Source organism: Spermophilus citellus (assembly GCF_964194105.1).
Source record: "Spermophilus citellus genome assembly, chromosome: 7".
Taxonomy (NCBI): domain Eukaryota; kingdom Metazoa; phylum Chordata; class Mammalia; order Rodentia; family Sciuridae; genus Spermophilus; species Spermophilus citellus.
This window is the reverse complement of record NC_138188.1, coordinates 155,164,564-155,188,424: the sequence shown is the minus strand read 5'-3', so window position 1 is coordinate 155,188,424 and position 23,861 is coordinate 155,164,564. Positions and strand designations below refer to the sequence as shown.

Here is a 23,861-nt window from a genome sequence, read left to right as displayed (position 1 = left end):
ACAAGCCAGGATGATATTTTTTGCCCCTAAGAACCAATTTTGTTCCCTTGGAGGTGTCATCAGGGGACTTTTGACAATGTTCAGAGATGTTTTTGGTTGCCATAACTGGGAGGAGCACTACTGGCATCTAGTGGGTAGAGCTCAGAGATGTTACTAAGCAACCTACAAAGCATAGGGTGGCTCTGTCACAAGAATTATCTGGCCCCAATGTAATGGCGTAGAAAAGCCCTGCTCTAGATAAACATCTAGGAATTGTGTTAGGAACGGTTCTGATTCAGCAGCAGTGGGCTCAGGAATCTATTTTAAAAGCAACCTGAGACTCAGATGCAAGTAATCCATAACTCTACCATACAAAAACATGGAAAAATGCTGACATTCTTCATACTACAATAGGCACACAGTTAAATACACAGTCTAAGGGTCTAATATTTTCCCCCAAATTTTAAACTCAGCTTTATTTACCTGAATACAAAATTTACTATGTATAATTACCTCAACATTTGAACTGTTTTCCCAAAAAATAATTTCATAAATGAGAGGGTAAGGCTGCTTCACTGACCCTTCTTCAGCATTGACATAGACACGCAGTGAATCATTAATGGATTTCATGCTAATGACTGGTGGAGGTATAACAACTAGGAAAAAATTGTAAAGATAAATATGTAATTATACATCTTAAAACAATTTTAAGAATTCGCACCAAATTGAAAAATCATAATTTCAAGAAAAAAACCATTGGCTTACTGTATATTCCAGTATTTAATTTTTTCTCTTCAGACCAAAAAGATGTGCTATTTCCATTAGATGCTTGTACACGAAGATAGTAAATTCCTTTTGAGAGACGTTTTCGAGGAAAGATACAATATGTAGTTTTGATGTGTTCACAGTTAGGTATTTGTTGCCATTTATGTAAATTGGTCCCACGAATAATTTTTAGAAAGCCACTGTAAGACAAAAAATGTTCTTTAAATTCAAACACATTAATTTAGTAAGTATGAACTGAATACTTACAGTATGCTGTTAGAGGCTAAAGACACACAAACAAGCAGCTCCCACACCCTCGGGAAACTTATGATACAGTGGAGGAGATGCATCCATCCATTACAAAAGAAAGGTAAAGATTGTTCCAGAGTAGTGTTGTGTCAGAGGTGGCTTGACCATGTGCAAAAACAACTTCTATAATTCCAGGAATGTTCCAAGATGGTTTTTAAATAGAGCCTTTATTAAAAATCTAATTATATACTCTTACAATTAAGAATTGTATTAAAGGGCTGGGGATATAGCTCAGTTGGTAGAGTGCTTGCCTTACATGCATAAGGCCTTGGGTTCAATCCCCAGCACTAAAAAAAAAAAAAAAAAATGTATTAAAGACAAAGATAATACATATTTAAACTGAATCTTGCCCCAGATATTTTACTATATTTTATCATCTACATACTTGAGGCTCTTTATGTCTATTGAATCTACATGGTAAAAATCCCGTATACCAGTGCCAACTGTGCTTATCTTTCCAGCTTCATGTTCAGGAACAGGATGCTCGTGGTTTGAAAGTGGCCATTATCACAAAATTCAGCCAGTAGTCCAAATAGGGCTCTTCCCTTCAGGAGAACCAACCAGTTGCTGAACACATTTGTACACACCCCTGTGTAAGTGCCGGAACAGAAACGTACGGTCTAGGGCTACACTGTGCCTAAACCAAGGACAGGCACCCAACTAAGGCTGGGAGACTAAGAAACTGCTGCTCAAACCAACAGCAAAGAGCATCTCAGTTTAGGCCTAGAACTGCAAGAACCTCCTAACTCGTTTCCTCATGTTGAGTGTCACCTGAGCCCACTGTTCCAAATATGATGCAGCCATACACACCTTCCTCAAACACAGACCTCATGTCCCAATGGTTCACAAACATACATAGGATGGCCCACAGTAAGCCCCATCTTCTCCCATCCTACCAACTTCATCTCTCTCATGGCTTCTCCACACCTTGAGTTCTGCTCCTGTAGGACACCTCCCCACGGTGGCAGGCAGCATCTTAAGGTGGCCCCAATGTCCCTACCTCTGCACATATATCCTGTATGAGCCCCCACCCGAGTGTGAGCAGGACCTGTGAATCTGATCTGGGCCCCCTCCCCCTGGATTAGGTAACATTATCTGGCAGAGGCATTTTACAGATGGAATTAAGGTCCCAAATCACTAGTTGTGAGTTAATCAAATGAGACACTCATCTGTATACGGGGTAAAAATGGGAGTTCATAACCCACTTGAATCAAAGTGTGAAATATGATATTTCAAGAACTATGTAATGTTTTGAACAACCAACAATAAAAAATAAAAAAGAGACACTCTGCTGGGTGGCCTGATCTCTCAGGGGAATCCTTTAAAAGAGGGATAGAGGTCAGACCCGTCCCCTGATGCCTCCAAGAGGCACCATGCAGACCTGTCCCAGGACCCTGAGCTGGATGAAGCTACATCCTAGCAACACCCTGATTACTGAGCAGAGGACTCAGGTAAGCCATACCTGGACTGACACATAGAAACTTTGAGATAAAATGCCTATTTTTAATATGCCAAATCTATAGTAATTCACTACAGAGCAACAGAAAATGAATTCTCCACCAACCTCATTAAGTCTCTTCCTATTCCTCCGATTTCCCTCCTGCTGTGACCCTCTCTCACCCACTTATCCACATCAAGGCCTTGTTATTATTGGACCTCCTTCCAAGTGGCTTCTGTGCTCTCCAGCCCTATCTACTTTCACTTTTTTGATTTCTATAACTGCTAGAATTTGTTTGCTCTGCCCTAAGCCACATGTGGCTGAGCAGTGTCAGCCGACTGCCGCAGGTTTCTGGACCCGCAGGCTTCCTCCTGTTTGTTCAACCTCTTCAGTGCTTTGTGCAGTGCGCCATGCAGCCAAGAGAAGCTCAGGGGCATCACCTCTCCTTCTCTATTCCATGGCCCTATTTTTTTTATATAGACATATTTTAGTTGTAGTTGGACACAATACCTTTATTTATTTATTTTTTATCTTTATTTATTTATTTTTTAGTGTGGTGTTGAGGATTGAACCCAGCACCTTGCACGCGCTAGGGAAGTTCTCTATCACTGAGCTCTACCCCGTGGCCCTGTTCTTTAGCATGGATCTGAAAGTGGAGTAGACACAAAAGGTCACTGCAGTCTCCTGGTGAGGCTGTGTCCCTCTGTGCAGATGTGCTCCCTTCCTACTAGCCATCCTTGGTTCCAGGATCACAGTAAAGAGGAGAGAAGATGAGCACTGACTCCTCTCCACCCTTGTTGTTCCTCTTTCCTTCTCATCTTGTCACTTTTCTTTCCCTGCCTTTGGCCGTTAGTCCCTCTATTCTTCTGCTCTCAGTATTTATCTTTCTTTCTATCCCCGGTCTCCCCAAAACCAATTTTTCCTTCCTTATGATTCTCCTCTTCTCTCCTCCTTCTCTATTCATCCCCTGACATTTTCCAGTCAATGTAAACTGTATGCAGTTATTTAATTTATGCAGTATCAAGACCTCATCCATACTGGCTAGTTTCTACTTGGCCAGGTTGAAATCTGCTCTCTCACCAGACGGATTCTCAGCCGAGTTCCACAAGACCTTCAAGGAAAAACTAATACCAAAACTCCTCAAGTTATTCCATGAAATAGAAAAGGAGGGAACCCTTCTAAACTCATTCTATGAGGCTAGTATCATGCTGACACCAAAACCAGACAAAGAAACATCAAGGAAAGAAAACTTCAGACCAATATTCCACATGAACTCAGACACAAAAATTTTCAATAAAATTCTGGCAAATCACATATAAAAACGTATTAAAAAGATAGTGCACCACGATCAAGTGGGGTTCATTCCAGGGATGCAAGGTTGGTTCAACATAAGAAAATCAATGTAATTCATCACTCAATAGACTTAAAGACAAGAATCATATGATTAGCTTAATAGATGCAGAGAAAGCATTTGACAAAACACACTACCCCTTCATGTTCAAAACACAGAAAAACTAGGAATAATAGGAACATACCTCAACATTATAAAAGCTATCTATGATAAGCCCAAGGCCAACATCATTCTAAATGGAGAAACATTGAGTTTTCCCCCGAAAAACTGAAACAAGACAGGGATGCCCTTTTTCACCACTTCTATTCAACATAGTATTTGAAACTCTAGCTAGACAATTAGACAAAAGAAATTAATGGGATATGAATAGGAAAAGAAGAACTCAAACTATTACTATTTGCCAATGACACAATTCTATATTTAGAAGATCCAAAAATTCCACCAGAATATTCTAGAATAAATGAATTCTGCAAAGTAGCAGGATATAAAATCAATACCCATAAATCAAATGCATTTCTATACACAGGTGATGAATCCACTGCAAGAGAAACTAGGAAGGGCTGGGGATGTGGCTCAAGTGGTAGCACGCTTGCCTAGCATGCATGAGGCAGTAGGTTCAATTCTCAGCACCACATAAAAATAAAATGAAGAAAAAAAAAAAGAGAAATTAGGAAAACTACCCCATTCATAATTGCCTCAAAAACAAAAACAAAACAAAACAAAAACCAAATAAGGTTGGGAGTCAATCTAACAAAAGAGGTGAAAGACCTGTACAATGAAAACTACAGAACACTAAAGAAAGAAATGAAGAAGACTTTAGAAGATGGAAAGATGTCCCATGATCTTGGATAGGCAGAATTAATATTGTCAAAATGGCCATACTACCAACACTGTTACACAGATTTAATGCAATTCCTATTAAAATCCCAATGATGAGACTCGGAAGATGGCGGCGAAGGGAGTGCAGCACACCAGTACGCTGCGCCACTGTGCGGGAGAAACACAAGGTGAAATGGCTGAAGGCTACCTTGGTGGGAATCCCCAGTGAAATTGAAGTGCTCCAGAATCTAGAGGTCAGAATTCCAGCGCGCGGGATTCGGCTGCAGGGGCTTGGTCGCGGGCGATTTCTCCGCACGGAGGGAAGCAGTACTTGGTCGGCGGACCGCCCCGTGGATGGAGTCTGGGACGCGCCCGAGTTAATTAGCCGCGAGGTACCAGAGAGGGATTACAGCGAAGTGGATTCTGGAGGCTCCTGCCAGTGGCACACTGGCCGCGCTGAGCGCTGAATTCCAGCTTTGAAATAGAGGAGAGAATCGGTCCAGTTCGATTCCCGACACCGGTCGGAACACGGAGGAGGACAGCAGCCGCCATCATGGAGAGCTGATGCAATCATCCCTGTTTTCTACTGATCTCAGCCCATTCAACTACAGAACAGGTGATTCCAGGCTGGTATTTGCCTGCGTCGCGCAGACAGATCGCTCAGGCTCGGGATTGGAAACTCTGAGGAGAATACTCTTCAGGCCTCACCCCTGGCAAGGCGGGCGCCGGGCTTTGAGCGGCCAGATTCTAGTTCGCCGGGTTGCTTCGGCCCAGGGCGGGAGATCCTTCGGGGACTCCGGGCGGAGGCCAGTTACAAGTGGAACAGTTTTGGCCCGGGGCTAGGGAACCCGTGGCGACTGCGCCTTTGACCCTGCCCCTGTCTGAGCGTACACTGAGCTGGGAGAGGTTGGAGCTGCCAGGCTCGGGCTCCCGGGGCTGCCTGGGCCTGAGGCTGGGGTACCTCTGTGGAGCCTGCTCCGAGCAGAGTGTGGCAGGGATCGGAGAGGCTGGGTTCTGGCTCTCGTGGCTGCTTGAGCACAGGGCCGCAGAGCCCGCGGGGACCGCGAGCTGAGGCCAGCCACAAGTGAAACTTGCGACGAGGGGCAGCGGGACTCTGTCTCCTGGAACAGTTTTGACCCGGAGCTGGGGAGCCCGCGGGAAGTGCGTCTTAGACTCTGCTCCCAGCGGAGCGTGCACCGAGCAGGGAGAGTCTGGTGCGGCCAGGCTTGGGCACCGAGCAGGGAGAGTCTGGTGCGGCCAGGCTTGGGCTCTCGGGGCGGCTTTGGCCTGGGATTGGGGAACCCGCAGCGGTAGCCCTGAGGAGCCTGCTCCTAGCAGAAAGTGGCGGGGATCAGAGGGACCGGCTCCTGGCTCCCAAAGCGGCTCTGGCTCAGGGTTGGGGATCCTACAGGGACTGCTTCTTGGTCCGGGTCCTGCTGGGTGCTGCGGGGGCCTGGAGGGCAGAGTGGAGCTGCCTCCTGTGCCCAGAGCAGGCTAAGGGTCCCGCCGGTGTGGTATCGCGACACCCCAACTGCAGCTGGGGCCGAGGAGAGTAGCCGCCCACTCCTGGAACAGGACCAGCGACCCGACGGCAGGGTAGCCAAGTCAACCCACTTGGAGTGGAGGCCGTGAAGAGCTGCCGTCTGACCCTGCAAGGTAGGCAGTCCTGCGTCCCACTGGCAGGACAGGCTCGGCAGCCAGCCAGTGTGGTGGACGAGTAGCATCGAGGCAGTCACGTCACACTGGTTGGAGTGGGGGTTGAACAGAGCCGCCGCCAGCGTCCGGAAGGAGCCCAGAGACCCGTTGGAGAGGCAGTTAGGTACCCCCACTGGGAGTGGGGGTTGAGCAGAACTGCCGCCCAGGCCCGCAGGGTGGGCAGATCTGAGACCCACCGGCGGAACAGACTTGGAGGCCGACCAGCGTGGTAGACACGTCACATCAATTGGAGTAGGGGTGGAGAAGAGCTGCTGCCCACGTCCGGATCAGGACCAACGATCCGAGGACGTGGTAGGAACGTCACCGCAACTGGAGTGGGGGCAGAGTAGAGCAGCCACCCGTGCCCGCAGGGCGGGCAGACATACGACCAACCAGCGTAGTGGATAGATCACCCTGATTAGAGGAGGATCACAGCCACTACCCGCCCTACAAGAGAGATATCCCAAATATACAAGAGCAACATACATAAACAGGGGGAAAAATTTCAAAAACACAACAGTTTCACGAAGCAGAAAGAAACGCAAGCAACATGAAAAGACAAGGAAAGAAAGGACCACAAGCAATGCAGGTCAACTCAACTCTAGAAGAGGTAATAGCTGCAACAGATGGAATGTCAGATAAAGAGTTCAGGATATACATGCTTAGATGATCTGGAGTCTCAAGGAAGACATGAGACAGCAAAATCAGACAATGAAAGATCACATTGACAAGGAACTACAGAAACAAATCCAGGAAGTAAAAGATCAATTTCACAGGGAGTTAGAAGTAATAAAAAACAAACAAATAGAAATCCTAGAAATGCAGGAAGCAATAAACCAACTTAAAACCTCAATTGACAATACTACCAGCAGAATAGATCACTTAGAAGATAGAACATCAGACAATGAAGACAAAGTATTTCAACTTGAGAAGAACATAGACAGTTCAGCAAGACTGCTAAGAAACCATGAGCAGAACATCCAAGAGATATGGGATAACATTAAAAGACCAAACTTAAGAGTCATTGGGATACAGGAGGGCACAGAGCTCCAAACCAGAGGAATGAACAATCTATTCAATGAAATAATACGAGAAAACTTCCCAGACTTGAAGAATGAAACAGAATCCCATATCCTAGAAGCCTACAGGACGCCAAAAGTGCAAAATCATAAGAGATCCACACCTAGACACATTATAATGAAGATGCCCAACATACAGAATAAGGAGAGAATTTTAAAAGCTACAAGAGAAAGAAAGCAGATTACATTTAGGGGCAAACCAATCAGGATAACAGCTGATCTCTCAACACAGACTCTGAAAGCTAGAAGATCCTGGAATAACATTTTTCAAACACTGAAAGAAAATGGGCTCCAACCAAGAATCATGTATCCGGCGAAATTAAGCTTCAGGATGGAAGATGAAATTAAAACCTTTAACGATAAACAAAAGTTAAAAGAATTCGCAGCTAGAAAACCATCTCTTCAAAAAATCCTTGGCAAAACATTACAGGAAGAGGAATCTGAAAATAACATTGAAAACCATCAGTGGGAGGTAGGACAGTAAAGGGGGGAAAGTAACCAAAGAGGAAAACTAATCAGGTTTAGTAACATAAATAAACAAATATGACTGGAGGAACAAACCAAATCTCAATAATAACCCTAAATGTTAATGGCTTAAACTCACCAATTAAGAGACACAGGCTAGTCGAATGGATCACAAAACAAGATCCAACAATATGTTGCCTACAGGAGACGCATTTGATAGGAAAAGATATACATAGACTGAAGGTGAAAGGCTGGGAAAAATCATTCCACTCATATGGACTGCGGAAACAAGCAGGAGTGTCCATACTCATATCAAACAAAATAGATTTCAAGCCAAAATTAATCAAAAAGGATAAAGAGGGACACTGCATACTGCTCAAGGGAACCATACACCAACAAGACATAACAATCATAAATATATATGCCCCAAACAATGGTGCAGCTACGTTCATCAAGCAAACTCTTCTCAAGTACAAGAGTCTAATAGACCACCATACAATAATCATGGGAGACTTCAACACACCTCTCTCACCACTGGACAGATCTTCCAAACAAAAGTTAAATAAGGAAACTATAGAACTCAACAACACAATTAACAACCTAGACTTAATTGACATATATAGAATATACCACCCAACATCAAGTAGTTACACATTTTTCTCAGCAGCACATAGATCCTTCACAAAAATAGATCATATATTATGTCACAGGACAACTCTTAGACAATATAAAGGAGTAGAAATAATACCATGCATCCTATCTGATCATAATGGAATGAAACTGAAAATCAACGATAAAAGAAGGAAGGAAAAATCATGCATCACGTGGAGAATGAACAATAGGTTACTGAATGATCAATGGGTCATAGAAGACATCAAGGAGGAAATTAAAAAATTCTTAGAGATAAATGAAAACACAGACACAACATATCGGAATCTATGGGACACATTGAAAGCAGTTTTAAGAGGAAAATTCATTGCTTGGAGCGCATTCCTTAAAAAAAGAAAAAACCAACAAATAAACGATCTCATATATCATCTCAAAATCCTAGAAAAAGAAGAGCAAAATAACAGCAAAAGAAGTAGAAGGCAAGAAATAATTAAAATCAGAGCTGAAATTAATGAAATTGAAACAAAAGAAACAATTGAAAAAATTGACAAAACCAAAAGTTGGTTCTTTGAAAAAATAAATAAAATTGACAGACCCTTAGCCATGCTAACGAAGAGAAGAAGAGAGAGAACCCAAATTACTAGCATACGGGATGAAAAAGGCAATATCACAACAGACACTTCAGAAATACAGAAGATAATCAGAAATTACTTTGAATCCTTATACTCCAATAAAATAGAAGATAGTGAAGGCATCGATAAATTTCTTAAGTCATATGATCTGCCCAGATTGAGTCAGGAAGATATAGACAACCTAAACAGACCAATAACAATAGAGGAAATAGAAGAAACCATCAAAAGACTACCAACTAAGAAAAGCCCAGGACCGGATGGGTATACAGCAGAGTTTTACAAAACCTTTAAAGAGGAACTAACACCAATACTTTTCAAGTTATTTCAGGAAATAGAAAAAGAGGGAGAACTTCCAAATACATTCTACGAGGCCAACATCACCCTGATTCCTAAACCAGACAAAGACACTTCAAAGAAAGAAAACTACAGACCAATATCTCTAATGAACCTAGATGCAAAAATCCTCAATAAAATTCTGGCGAATCGGATTCAAAAACATATCAAAAAAATTATACACCATGATCAAGTAGGATTCATCCCTGGGATGCAAGGCTGGTTCAATATACGGAAATCAATAAATGTTATTCACCACATCAATAGACTTAAAAATAAGAACCATATGATCATCTCGATAGATGCAGAAAAGGCATTCGACAAAGTACAGCATCCCTTTATGTTCAAAACTCTAGAAAAATTAGGGATAACAGGATCATACCTCAACATTGTTAAAGCAATCTATGATAAGCCACAGGCCAGCATCATTCTGAATGGAGAAAAATTGAAGGCATTCCATCTAAGATCTGGTACAAGACAGGGATGCCCTCTCTCACCACTTCTGTTCAACATAGTCCTCGAAACACTGGCCAGAGCAATTAGACAGACGAAAGAAATTAAAGGCATAAAAATAGGAAAAGAAGAACTTAAATTATCTCTATTTGCAGACGATATGATTCTATACCTAACAGACCCAAAAGGGTCTACAAAGAAACTATTAGAGTTAATAAATGAATTCAGCAAAGTGGCGGGATATAAAATCAACACGCATAAATCAAATGCATTCCTGTATATCAGCGACAAATCCTCTGAAACGGAAATGAGGACAACTACTCCATTCACAATATCCCCCCAAAAAATAAAATGCCTGGGAATCAACCTAACAAAAGAGGTGAAAGACCTATACAATGAAAACTACAGAACCCTAAAAAGAGACATAGAAGAAGACCTCAGAAGATGGAAAAATATACCCTGCTCATGGATAGGCAGAATTAACATCATCAAAATGGCGATATTACCAAAAGTTCTCTATAAGTTCAATGCTATCCCAATCAAAATCCCAACAGCATTTCTTGTAGAAATAGATAAAACAATCAGGAAATTCATATGGAATAATAAAAGACCCAGAATAGCAAAAACAATGCTAAGCAGGAAGTGTGAATCAGGCGGTATAGCGATACCAGACTTCAAACTATACTACAGAGCAATAGTAACAAAAACAGCGTGGTACTGGTACCAAAACAGGCGAGTGGACCAATGGTACAGAATAGAAGACACAGTAACCAATCCGCAAAACTACAACTATCTTATATTTGATAAAGGGGCTAAAAGCATGCAATGGAGGAAGGATAGCATCTTCAACAAATGGTGCTGGGAAAACTGGAAATCCATTTGCATCAAAACGAAACTGAATCCCTTTCTCTCGCCATGCACAAAAGTTAACTCAAAATGGATCAAGGAGCTCGATATTAAATCAGAGACACGGCGTCTGATAGAAGAAAAAGTTGGCTATGATTTACATACTGTGGGGTCAGGCCCCAAATTCCTCAATAGGACACCCATAGCGCAAGAGTTAACAACCAGAATCAACAAATGGGACTTACTCAAACTAAAAAGTTTTCTCTCAACAAAAGAAACAATAAGAGAGATAAACAGGGAGCCTACATCCTGGGAACAAATCTTTACCCCACACACTTCAGATAGAGCCCTAATATCCAGAGTATACAAAGAACTCAAAAAATTAGATAATAAGATAACAAATAACCCAATCAACAAATGGGCCAAGGACCTGAACAGACACTTCTCAGAGGAGGACATACAATCAATCAATAAGTACATGAAAAAATGCTCAACATCGCTAGCAGTCAGAGAAATGCAAATCAAAACCACCCTAAGATACCATCTCACTCCAGTAAGATTGGCAGCCATTAAGAAGTCCAACAACAACAAGTGCTGGCGAGGATGCGGGGAAATGGGTACACTTGTTCATTGTTGGTGGGACTGCAAAATGGTGCAGCCAATTTGGAAAGCAGTATGGAGATTTCTTGGAAAGCTGGGAATGGAACCACCATTTGACCCAGCTATTCCCCTTCTCGGTCTATTCCCTAAAGACCTAACAAGAGCATGCTACAGGGACACTGCTATATCGATGTTCATAGCAGCACAATTCACGATAGCAAGATTGTGGAACCAACCTAGAAGCCCTTCAATAGATGAATGGATTAAAAAAATGTGGCATTTATACACAATGGAGTATTACTCTGCAATAAGAAATGACAAAATCATAGAATTTGGAGGGAAATGGATGGCATTAGAGCAGATTATGCTAAGTGAAGCTAGCCAATCCTTAAAAAACAAATGTCAAATGTCTTCTTTGATATAAGGGGAGTAACCAAGGACAGGGTAGAGACGAAGAGCTGGAGAAGAAGAATAACATTAAACAGGGATGATAGGCGGGAGGGAAAGTGAGAGTTAAGGGAAATTGCATGGAATTGGAAGGTGAGCCTCAGGGTTATACACAATTACATATAAGAGGAAAGGAGGAGTAGGAGAAAAATTATATAAGTGGAAGAAACGATTTATAGTAGAGGGGATGGAGAGAGAGAAGGGGAGGGGAGGGGAGGGGAGAGGGGACAGTGGAGAATGGGATAGACAGCAGAATACATCAGTCACTAGAAAGGCAATTTGTAAATCAATGGAAATGTAACTGATGTGACACAGCAATCTGTATACGGGGTAAAAATGGGAGTTCATAACCCACTTGAATCAATCTGTGAAATATGGTATATTAAGAACTATGTAATGTTTTGAACAACCAACAATAAAATAATTAAAAAAAAATCCCAATGATATTCTTCACAGAACTAGAAAAAAAACAATCATGAAATTGGAATTTCATGAAATTCATTTGGAATAAGAGACCTAGAATAGCCAAAGCAATCCTTAACAAGAAGAGTGAAGCAGGAAGCATCATAATACCAGACTTTAAACTATAGTACAGAGCAATAGTAACAAAAATGGCATGGTATTGGCACCAAAATAGACATGTAGACCAATGGTTCAAAATATAAGACATAGAGACAAACCCATAAAAATAAGGTTATCTCACACTAGACAAAGGCATCAAAAACAAACATTGGAGAAAAGATACCTATTCAACAAATAGTGCTGGGAAAACTGGAAATCTATATGTAGCAAAATGAAATTAAACCTCTATCGCTCACCCTGCACAAAAATCAACTCAAAGAGAATCAAAAACTTAGGCACTAGAACAGAGACCCTATGCCAAATAGAAGAAAAAGTAGGCCCAAAATCTTCATCTTGTTGGCTTAGGACCCGGCTTCCTTAACAAGACTCCTAAAGTGCAAGAAGTAAAATCAAGAATCAATAAATGGAATGAATTCAAACTAAAAAGTTTCTTCTCAGCAAAGGAAACAATCAATAATATGAAGAGAGAGCCTACAGAATGGGAAAAAAATCTTTACTACATGCACCTCAGATAGAGCACTGATCTCCAGGATATACAAAGAACTCAAAAAACGTAACACCAAAAAAAAAAAAAAAAAAAAAAAAACCCAAATAACCCAATCAATAAATAGGCTAAGGAACTGAACAGACACTTTTCAGAAGAAGAAATACAATCAATCAACAAACATATGGAAATATGTTCATAATCTCTAGAAATTAGAGAAATACAAATCAAAACTCTTCACTCTAGTCAGAATGGCAATTACCAATAATACAAGAGATAATAAGTGTTGGCAAGGATGTGGGGAAGAAGGTACACTCACACATTGCTGGTGGGACTGCAAATTGGTGCAACCACTTTGGAAAGCAGTATGGAGATTCCTCAGAAAACTTGGAATGGAACCACCATTTGACCCAGCTATCCCACTCCTTGGTTTATACCCAAAGGACTTAAAAACAACATACTATAGTGACACAGCCACATCAATGTTTATAGCAGCTCAATTCACAACAGCTAAACTAAGGGACCAACCTAGATGTACTTCAACAAATGAATGGATAAAGAAAATGTGGTACATATACACATTGGAATATTACTCTGTCTTAAAGAAAAATAAAATTATGGAATTTGCAGGTAAATGGATAGAACTAGAGAACATCATACTAAGAGAAATAAACCAAATACCAAAAACCAAAGACTGAATGTTTCCTCTGATAGGCAGATGCTGATCCATAGTGGGGTAGGTGGGGTAGGCAAGGATGAAAGAACTTTGGATTGTGCAGAGGGGAGTGAGGGGAGGAGTGGGACTGTGGGGATGGGAAGGACGGTAGAATGAGACAGATATTATTACCCTATATACATGTATGATTACACTACTGGTGCAACTCTGCACCACATACAGCCGGAGGAATGAGAAGTTGTGTTCCATTTGTGTACAATGTGTCAAAATGCACTCTACCGTCATGTATAATCAATTAGAACAAATTTTAAAAAAATTGAAGGGAGATCAGTAGAACAGAAGAAGGGGATTGGGGGAAGGAGGAGAGGGAAAGGGGAGGTACTGGGGAATGAAATTGTTCAAATTATACTGGTTTATTGTGTGCACATATGAATATATTATAACAAATTTCACTGTTATGTATAATTATTTGCCAATAAAGAGGAAAAAAATCTGTTCTCTTCAACTTTCTTTAATTTCCCACTAATGTGATCACCATAAAAATTCAGCAAAACCACTAAAGAAAATAGGAGGGTTAACTTTTTGCACAAGATTGAAGTGAGTAGCTTGAAAAAATTTCAAACACTTATGGGAAAAGTGAGCTCTGAAGAAAAGGTCAGAGTCAAAAATCAAGCACTCCTGATTGGGGAAATAATACATGAAACTAGGGTGGGTGGTGAAGCTCAATGGTTGAGCACTTGCCTATCATGTACAAGGCCCTGGGTTCCATGGCCAGCACCAAAAAAAAAAAAAAAAAAAAAAAAAGAAAGAAAGAAAAGCTACTAAAGTCACACTTATCTACAAAAAGAGCCAGTAAGAACCCTAGGAATTAGAACATACCCATTTTGTAACAGATGAAGACACTGAGGCCCACAAGGTTAAGTCATGAGCTCAACATCAACCAGCTAGTTATGGGCATAGCTGGAGCTATAATTAAATCCCCCAAATTTCCAATGTGTCATGCCTACTTCTCAGTCAGTCACTGTAGGTGCAAGGAGTTTCAGGTAGCTAAAGTGGCATGAAAGAATAATCAAAACACACTGGGAAAAAGGAAGTTTATGGAAAAGAACTTACTGGAACCATTGAACTTGAAAGGTCGCATTCACATATGCATAATCCCATTTCAGAATATAGTTCTCATTATCAGCACTGATTTCTAAATTTTCTGGTGGAGGCAGCTTATTTTCAGCTAGAAACCAAAGCATACATTAAATAGCATGCGATTTTACTCTAGTTAAAGAATATATGGCAAAATTTTTAACAGCATGGGCAAAATGATAAAAGGATTACATCTCATCATCAAGGTAACAACTAAGCTGTGGTGTACATTCACACAATGAAATACTAAGCAGCCATTTAAAAGACTGTGATAGATCTGTATGTACTGATACAGAAGTTATCCTCACCATATTGGGTTAAACAAGCAAGCTATAAAATAAACATATGCATCAGGATTCTCTTTTAATTTGAAAACAAAACCCCTAAATTACATATTATAAGTCCTAAAAAGAAGTATATATATGCACTGCTAACAATGCTTACCTTTGGGAAACAGAGTTAGGGGTAAGAGAGCAAGAGAGGAAAAGCTCACTTTAAACTCTTCTGCATTGTTTTGATTTTTAAGAAAGAATGTGTGTTAAGTTTATAATTAAAATAATAAACAACTCTAATCTCCCACTCTTGAACTTAATTATTGGCAAGATATCAAAGACTAGATATAACAGGATGCTATATTTTCACATTTCATTTAGAGGTATACCTTTTTGGAAGACTAACCATTCTACTATCAACTACCTCCCCCGTCTATGGATTTTGAGCAAGTAAAAAACATTTTGTCATTATAAAATATTTGGACTTTTAAGTATAATTAATTTTCATTACTATTTATTTACTTGAGGCAAAAATCCCAAATAATGTTTTTAACTTATATAAATACTGTTATAATGCTTTCATGTTAATATCTATTAAACCATCATATAACACATGGTTCAGTGACTATGGGAAAAATTCCAAAATAAATATATTGCGAAATATAGTTAATAGTTCTAAAGCAAAAGGTTCTCCTTACCTGTGGTATTTATACAACATACTGGACTATAGCTACCATTTTTGTTGTACAAAAGTAGTTTTGCTCTAACTTTTAAACAATAAGTCGTCTCTGGTGAGAGTTTATAAATTTTATCTCCAGGATGAACTGTTTCAATCCTTTCCTATAATTAAGAAAAAAAAAAAGAGGTCTATTCTTCATAAAAATATAAAGACAAATTTTACAATTAATTCACCTAATTTTTTCTCTCATATTAACAAAGGTAAAAAAAAAATGCTTACTTCCACATTTGAAGAGTTTTTCCACATAACTAAGCTATATATAAAGGCTGAAACATCCAAAGACCACATAACATTGTCCACTGTCCCAGGAGGAGAGATGTGTATTGTTATTGTCTTATCTTCAGCTTCTAAATGTACTTTTGGAGGACCTATTTGAGCTGTAGGAACAAGACAATCACTATGACACTTCTTTAATGTCAGGTCAACAAGTACTGTGTCCCCAACATAGCAAAACAGAGGATCTACACTCTCATGGAGATGGCAAAAAACTCAAATAAACTAACATATGAAATGCCATGTGCTATAAAGAAAAATAAAGTCATATGAAGGGATGAAGAATGTTTGGAAGTGCTCTTTTAGATATGCTAGTTAGCATATCTCTTGAGAGATACATTTGAGCTGAGGCCTGAATAAAGTAATGGAGTGGTCATACAAATATCTAGGGAAAAAGTCACCCTGGCTGAGCCCTTAGGATGGGAATGAGCTTAACTTTTTCAGGAGACAATGAAGTTGCTAGAATGGCTGGGAGTGGCTGAAACAGATTTGGGAGGAGGCTAGAGGCTAGATGTGAAAGAAGAACTTCGAAGCCTTAGTAGTCCATGAAGTCATCTGAGGGCTAAGATTAGGAGTACCAAGATGTGACTCAGGGGCTGGGGTTGTGGCTCAGAGGTAAAGTTCTCACCTCACACATGCGAGGCCCTGGGTTTGATCCTCAGCAAACATAAAGATGAATAAATAAAAAATAAAGGTATTGTGTCCAACTACAACTAAAAAAAATATTTAAAAAAGATCATTAAAAAAAAAGATGTGACTCAGGTTTTAGAAAGAGCATCCTGTTAAGATATGAGGAGGCAAGGAAACCAGTAAGAAATCAAGTGAAGAATGAAACTGGCTTGGTTTTCAGGCTGGAAGGGAGGGAAGTCAGGTATACTTTGAAGACAAATCAGAATGTGATGACAGACAAGCTGTGTCAAGGATCACTCTGGGCTCTTGTGTGAACAAAGACACAGCTGATGTTAACTGAGATGGTAAAGACTGCAGGAAAAGAGCAGGTTTTAAGGGGGGATGGAGAGCTCTGTTTGACTATTTTAAATGTGAGATGACTTTTGACATCCAGAGGTGTTGAATAAAGGTGGTGATACAAGTCTAAAGGTCAGAGAGTGATACAAGTCTAAAGGAATGTGGCTGGAGAAACAATTTTGTGAGACAAGAGCATACAGACAATCCATCTGGAAAGCAATAAGATTACTGTTGGAGTGAGCAGAGAAGAAGTTCAAAGACTGGCCCCTGCAGTCTGACATTTAAAGTCTGGGTGGAGTAAAAAAAACTGTCAGTGGACAACCAGTGGGCAGGAGAACCAGGAAGGAGAAGTGCCCTAGAAATGCCTTCTATCCAGAAGAGGAGGTGTTTCTAGAGAGCTGGAGAGAAGTCCACATCCGTGCACCACCAGGTGACTGACCTGGAAGAGAACTGGAAATTCACCTGCACATGGAGGTCGCTCGTGACCTTGAGAAGAATGAGTTTAGTACTGCAAGGAGGAAGAAGGCTCAAAGGGAAAGGGATGATGAGGGAATGGGGAAAATTAAGCACAGACAGGGAGTGCAGACCATTTTCTTTTGTTTGGTTCAGGGCTGTGCTTCTTTTTTGGTCTCAGGACCCCTTCTACTAGAGAGGCAAGAGGTGCCAGTTTGAGGCCAGCCTGGATGATTTAGTGAATCCTGTCTCAAAATAACGTTTTAAAAAAACGAGATGGGGAAACTGCCCAGAGGCAGAATGCTCCCAGGTTCAATCCTCAATACCACAAAACAAAACCAAAAAACAATGATAAACCCATACTTTGAGAACTACTACTGTGAGAAAGCAGAAAAGAAAGAAAGAAAGAAAGAAAGAAAGAAAGAAAGAAAGAAAGAAAGAATAAAAATGGGGCCAGAGCAGAAGGAAGAAAGAGATTTAAAGGCATCGTTGTTTTTTTAATGATAGGAGATTTTACATCTTGCAAATCAATAGGTTTGGAAAGAGAACTATTCTGGCAACATTTACTGAAGAATATAATATAATTCGGATGGCAACTTTTACTTTTCTTACCTTCCTCAAATGGTATAAATGAGTAAACTTCACTCCATGAAGAAGAGTCATTTCCTTTTTCTGCTCTTATTCGCAATTTAACTTCTTCATAAACATCTGAACTGAGAGGAGAAAAGTGGCATTTGTTGACCACAATGTGTTGACAGCCAGGCAATTTCATCCAGTCATCCACCTCAGGTCTTTAAGTGAAAAGCAAGGGAATGAATGAGCACATGTCAGACAAAATAGTGTCAAATACATTTTCCCCTTACTAATGTTATAAAGCTAGCTTAAGACATTATTTCCTCTACTTGAGTTCACGTCCTATTAACATTTTAGTATTGTGCCCTTCCACTCTTTTCCAATACCTATAAACCAAGCTACTACATATAAAACGGAATCATTCAGACATATAATTGATTTTTTTTTTTTGGTACCAGGGATTGAACTCAGGGGTACTGGACAACTGAGCCACATCCCCAGACCTATTTTGTATTTTACATTTAGAGACAGTGTCTCACTGAGTTGCTTAGAGCTTCACTTTTGCTGAGGCTGGCTTTGAACTTGCAATCTCCTGACTCAGCCTCCCGAGCTGCTGGGATTACAGTCATGTGCCACCGTGCCCAGAATATAATTGATTTTTAATAAGGTTCTATAATATAATTTTATGGGTGGCTGCATTAATATTTCATGGAAGCAGATATATGCATAACCCATAAGTCAAAAGCAGATTTTGGCTGGCTTTGTAAAGGACAGTTGTATGACTTCTGGCAATTCACTTTCTGTTCTTGGATCTTCTAATTGAAAATTGGATTTGATGATCCCCTCTGTTCTTCTATAGATAGATTACCTGTCCTAAGGCAGACCTCACACATCAATGCGGTTTAGGAGTTTCCTTTGCCCTTTCCCAAACCAAATCACTCCTCTGCTTCCTGGTCTTCATCATTTCTTTTATTATACCACCAGAAACAAAAAAACTTAAAATGGGCTGGGGATGTGGCTCAAGCGGTAGCGCGCTCGCCTGGCATGCGTGCGGCCCGGGTTCGATCCTCAGCACCACATACCAACAAAGATGTTGTGTCTGCCGAGAACTAAAAAATAAATATTAAAAAAATTCTCTCTCTCTCTCTCTCTCTCTCTCTCTCTCTCTCTCTCTCTCTCTCTCTCTCTCTCCTCTCTCACTCTCTCTTTAAAAAAATAAAAAAACTTAAAATGTTAGCATGAACAATTTCCTTCAGTGGAACTAGTCAACCAAAAAGGTTTATACGATTTGAGAATGGATTCTTCTTTTTTAAAAAGGGGCAGGGGCTAGAGGTGTCACTCAGCGGTAGAACACTTGCCTAGGATGCATGAGGCCTTGGTTCCATTCTCAGCACTGGTAAAAATAACAAATAAATAAATATATTAATATGGTTTTGGTCCATGCTCACTCTTTATCTTCTTTTCTCTTTAGAAAATGCAGTAAAACTTTTATTAAAATGCTTTTGCCCTTAAGAGAACTATTTCAGTAAAGGCTACCTTTATACTTTCTTAAAAAATCTTTATCATCTCCAATAATTAGATCAGAACAGAATTCAATGTGAAATGTGAGTATGTAACCAATGTAAGATTCATTTCATAAAAGCAGTTTCACAATGTAACTTGTGAAAGAGAACTATTTTACTTCTCCTTTTCACTGAGGTCTTCTGGGCACTCAGAATGAGTGCTTAGCATAGAAGGCATCCAGTATTTATTGACTGAAACTGTGATAGAGGAGCAAATGTGACTCCATTTTGTTTTATGACTTCATCCTGTAAAACAACCATGCCAAGTAGAAGAGTCATGACTGGGGCAAGATGTTTTTTATTCCTTTTGCTATAGAAATCTTTAAGAACACAAAACTACCTAATGGGGTATTGTTTCTGTAACTAGGGTAACGGGGCTCTGTTTCTGTAACTGGGGTGACTGGGCTAATTGTGATTGGTTAGGCTTCCCTCCACTTGACTGCACTGTCCCGCTTCTGTAACCTGGCTTGCTTGCATTATCTAGACTCCCTGAACATCCCTTTTGCGGTTTTCAGGCTTATAAGGAGTGCCCTTGCAATTGTACGGGGCTGTTCAGGGGAACAGCTTTATGTTCTGGTCAGCCGCCACCGGTGTGCTTCAATAAAGGCTTGATTCGATTATACGTGAGTGGTCTGGAAGTCAGTTTATGAAACCCTGGGACGAAGCTTTAACTATAACAAAACAATGAGTGCTACAGGTTACATACATCACAATCCATTTTAGATAGAAGTTACACACACTGATGTTTTAGTCAGAAAATTTGCAGAAGATGGGTTTCAATGCAAATAGCCTGGCTCGAGTCCTCACTACACTACACTGCACTACACTACACCAATCCAAATGTATATTCTGACATATTTCGGCAAAGAGAGTTGTTTGTAAATTAGCAGAACAAAATAGGGTAAGAATACACTGAAAAAATCATTTGATGCAAAAGTTAGAGTGGAAGGGTCAAAGGTTATGATGAACTAGAGCATCTGGCATAAGCAATGTGAGAAGGAATGCAGGTGTGAGAGCAATGGCCTCCTGCTCTTCATTATAAGCATACCTGAAATGACCCCTCTATACCTCAGGCAACCGTTTCATAAGAAGATTCTTGAATTAAAGAATAAACTGGTAGCAAAATTCAATTTAAAGAAAATCTCTGGAGATAAAAATGTCTATGTGCACATACGCAGACATACACACAATTTCAAAGCTGTCAGACTGCTATTCCAGTTTTTTTTAAATATTATTTTTTAGTTGTAGTTAGACACAATACCTTTATTTTATTTATTTATTCATATGTGGTGCTGAGGATTGAACCCAGGGCCTTGCATGTGCTAGGTGAGCGCTCTACTGCTGAGCCATAACCTCAGCCCCTGCTATTCCAGTTTTAATAATTGGAGAACCACAATGTCATGGCTGTGGCTGAAGTGGTGGGACCCTGGTTCTGAAGGCCCTAACCCCTTGCTTCTTCACTGCCTTCTCCTGCCTGGACAGTGGACCACAGTTAGCAGACAGAGTCCTGACACCAGATGAAAGGCCCAGGGCTATAGGTCCTGAGCTGGGTCCCCTTCTGTAAACATTTTCTCCATAAGCCCTGCCTGCCTACCCTCTTGGCAACTATGAAACAGAAAGACAGTACCAAGAAAGAGACCCTGAAACTTCAATAGAGTCCAACATAGTTTATAAACTGTATCTGAATTTAAAATATTGTGTATGATGGAGATCATAGGAAAATCTGACCATAGGAGGTCTGGTTACTTATTCCAAGACCTTGGATTAGCCTTTTTGGGTACTCTCTGATATCCTCAAGACATGCTCTAGTTCAGACACTTACATAGATTTCACAGAATATCCAGAGCAGAGAAAGTATGAGGTAGTTGTGGGCTAGAAAAGCCTTTACCACACTTTCTCAAATCCCTTTTGCTTCAAAGATAAATTTGACTAAGTCTCTATTTGTAGAAATGGATTACAAATACTATGTAGAGAGAAAATTTCTAATACATGAAAAAAAAATGTTTCCCAAACCTGAAATTATGGTGATAAAGTTATAATAATATTGAGAGGAAAAAAGGAATAGGAAGGTGGAGAGAATCTCAGATAAATCAAAGGTGGATCAGTAATATAGAGGAAAGGGACTGGGGTGAGGGAAAGGGAAAATACTGGGGATGACACTGGCTAAATTATATTGTTACATTGTGTGCATGCACAAACAACACAAATCCCACCATTATGTATAATTATAATGTACCAACAAAAATATAGGAAAATCATAAATATTATCCAAACCATTCTGGCAAATCAGTAAGTAGAGTCACTTACGTTTGATAAACTGCTGAAAAGGTCACATTCTCAACAGTCTCAATCCTGCTGTTCCACTTCAGGGTGAAGTTGTCATCCGTGATGTAGACCTCTATATTCTCAGGTGGCTGTAGATTTTTTTCACCTATAAAGACAATCAGAAACAAAATTATGTAGATGTTATACAGATATTTTTAAAAATGTTATTCTTCCCTTCACATCCGTAATTGAAGAGTGAATATATTCAAACAAGTATTATATACTTCCTCCTTATCTATGGGGGTTGCATTGCAAGACTTCTAGTGGAGGCCTGAAATAACTGAAGACGGAATTGAGCACTATACAGTCCATTTTCTGCTCCTACCTCTTTGTCACACACACACACACCCCTGTGGTAAAGTCTAATCTATGAAGTAGGTACAGTAAGAGATTAACAATACTAACAAAAATAGAACAATTGAAACAACACTGTAATAAAAGTTTGTGCTTTGGGGTCATTATTAAGTAAAGAAAGAGTAACTGGTAGACTATGCCGGAGCGAAAGTCCACCAAGGAATATGTTGGGACAGATACTCCTGACCCAGGCAACTTGCAGTGATACTTCATTACAATGTTCTAAGTGGCACACAATTTCAAGCTTATGAACTGCTTATTTCTATAAACTTCTACTTAATATTTTCAGTCCCTGGTTGACCATGGAAAGGAAAACTGTGGATAAGGTGAGGGTGAGCTGCTATATTTAATAAATCTAAAACCTAATGTTTGCTTTCACCACGGGAGTGTGTTAATTATATTTCTCCATCTGAGAGACCTGGAAAAAAGGTTAAGTTTTCCATCCATAAAAAAATTTGTCCTTTAACTGAAAAAAACTCTGGCCTCAGAAGTAATACTGACATCAGAAACACAAGGTTCAACCGTTTAACAGCCTCAGTTTGGTTTCACATCCTTTTCAGAGATAGATGCTTCACATATTCTGATGGAGAATTGAACAGATGTGATTTCAAAGTTGACAGCAGTTTTCAGAACTCACATAACAAAACTGAGAGACAGAGATGAATATTTGTGTCAGCTGAGCCCCTCAGGAACCTAAAAATTTCTCAACTTTTGAATATGTCGACTGAGGTTTTCTGTTTATTTCTGAGGATTCCCATCTATGAACCTTCCTTATTTTTTTAAAATATATTTTTAAAGTTTTCAATGGACCTTTATTTTATTTAGTCATATGTGGTGCTGAGAATCGAACCCAGTGCCTTACACATGCTAGGCAAATGCTCTACTACTGAGCCACTACCCCAGCCCCCTTTCCTTATTTTTTACTACTAATAAATATCTTTTACCAATTGGATTACCTCCTTCCTCAGTTTCCCTTTTTGGCCCCTCCAATTTGCAGTGTACCTCTCTTCTTCTCTGATGACCCAAATCCTCCAAGACCCAGTTCTTGACCCCTTTAGAGAAACTTCCCTGAACACTGCGGCTCATGTTGATCTTGCTGTTCTCTTACACTCATGCCATTTAATTTGCACCACTCAATTTCACACTTCAGTAGATGTTCTCAGCTCTCAAATACTTGTTGAGTGCAGAATATACTTTTTCCAATTTTAAAAATTGTGGTAAAATACACATAATGTGAAATTTACCATCTTCAACAGTAAGCGTTAAATATATTGATAACACTGCAACCATCACCACCCATGTTCCTAACTCCTTTCATCTTGGAGAATTGAATATCTATACCCATTAAACAATAACTCCCTATTCCCCATGGCCCAGCTCTGACAACCATTCTACTGTCCATCTCTCAGATTTTGACTAAATACCTCATACAGGTGTAATAATACAGTATTTCCTTTTTTGCAGCTAACTTATTTCACTTGTAAGGTTTTCAAGATTTGTCAGTGTTGGAGCAAATGTGAGAATTTCCCTTCTTTAAAGGCTTAACAGTGTTCAATTGTTTATATACCACATTTTGCTTATCCATTCATTGATGGATATTTTGGTGTTTCCACATTTTAGCTATTGTGAATAATGTGGCTATGAA

General features: G+C 39.9%; 1 protein-coding gene across 3 annotated transcripts in view; it reads right to left on the bottom strand.

Moving 5' to 3' along the window:
- The window catches only part of IFNAR1 (interferon alpha and beta receptor subunit 1), a 39,306-nt gene that overhangs the window by 6,156 nt on the left and 9,289 nt on the right, over positions 1-23,861 (bottom strand). The window contains exons 2-8 of one of the 3 annotated variants that reach the window (XM_081302203.1): positions 21,845-21,968; positions 18,015-18,193; positions 15,930-16,087; positions 15,670-15,811; positions 14,676-14,790; positions 745-944; positions 493-635 (exon numbers count right to left, since the gene is read on the bottom strand). In XM_081302203.1, the coding sequence (XP_081158329.1) occupies positions 493-635; positions 745-944; positions 14,676-14,790; positions 15,670-15,811; positions 15,930-16,087; positions 18,015-18,193; positions 21,845-21,968 (1,061 nt within the window). Of the gene's footprint in view, positions 1-492; positions 636-744; positions 945-14,675; positions 14,791-15,669; positions 15,812-15,929; positions 16,088-18,014; positions 18,194-21,844; positions 21,969-23,861 lie in introns of those variants that run through there. The other 2 variants (XM_081302204.1, XM_081302205.1) reach the window with 2 other exon arrangements.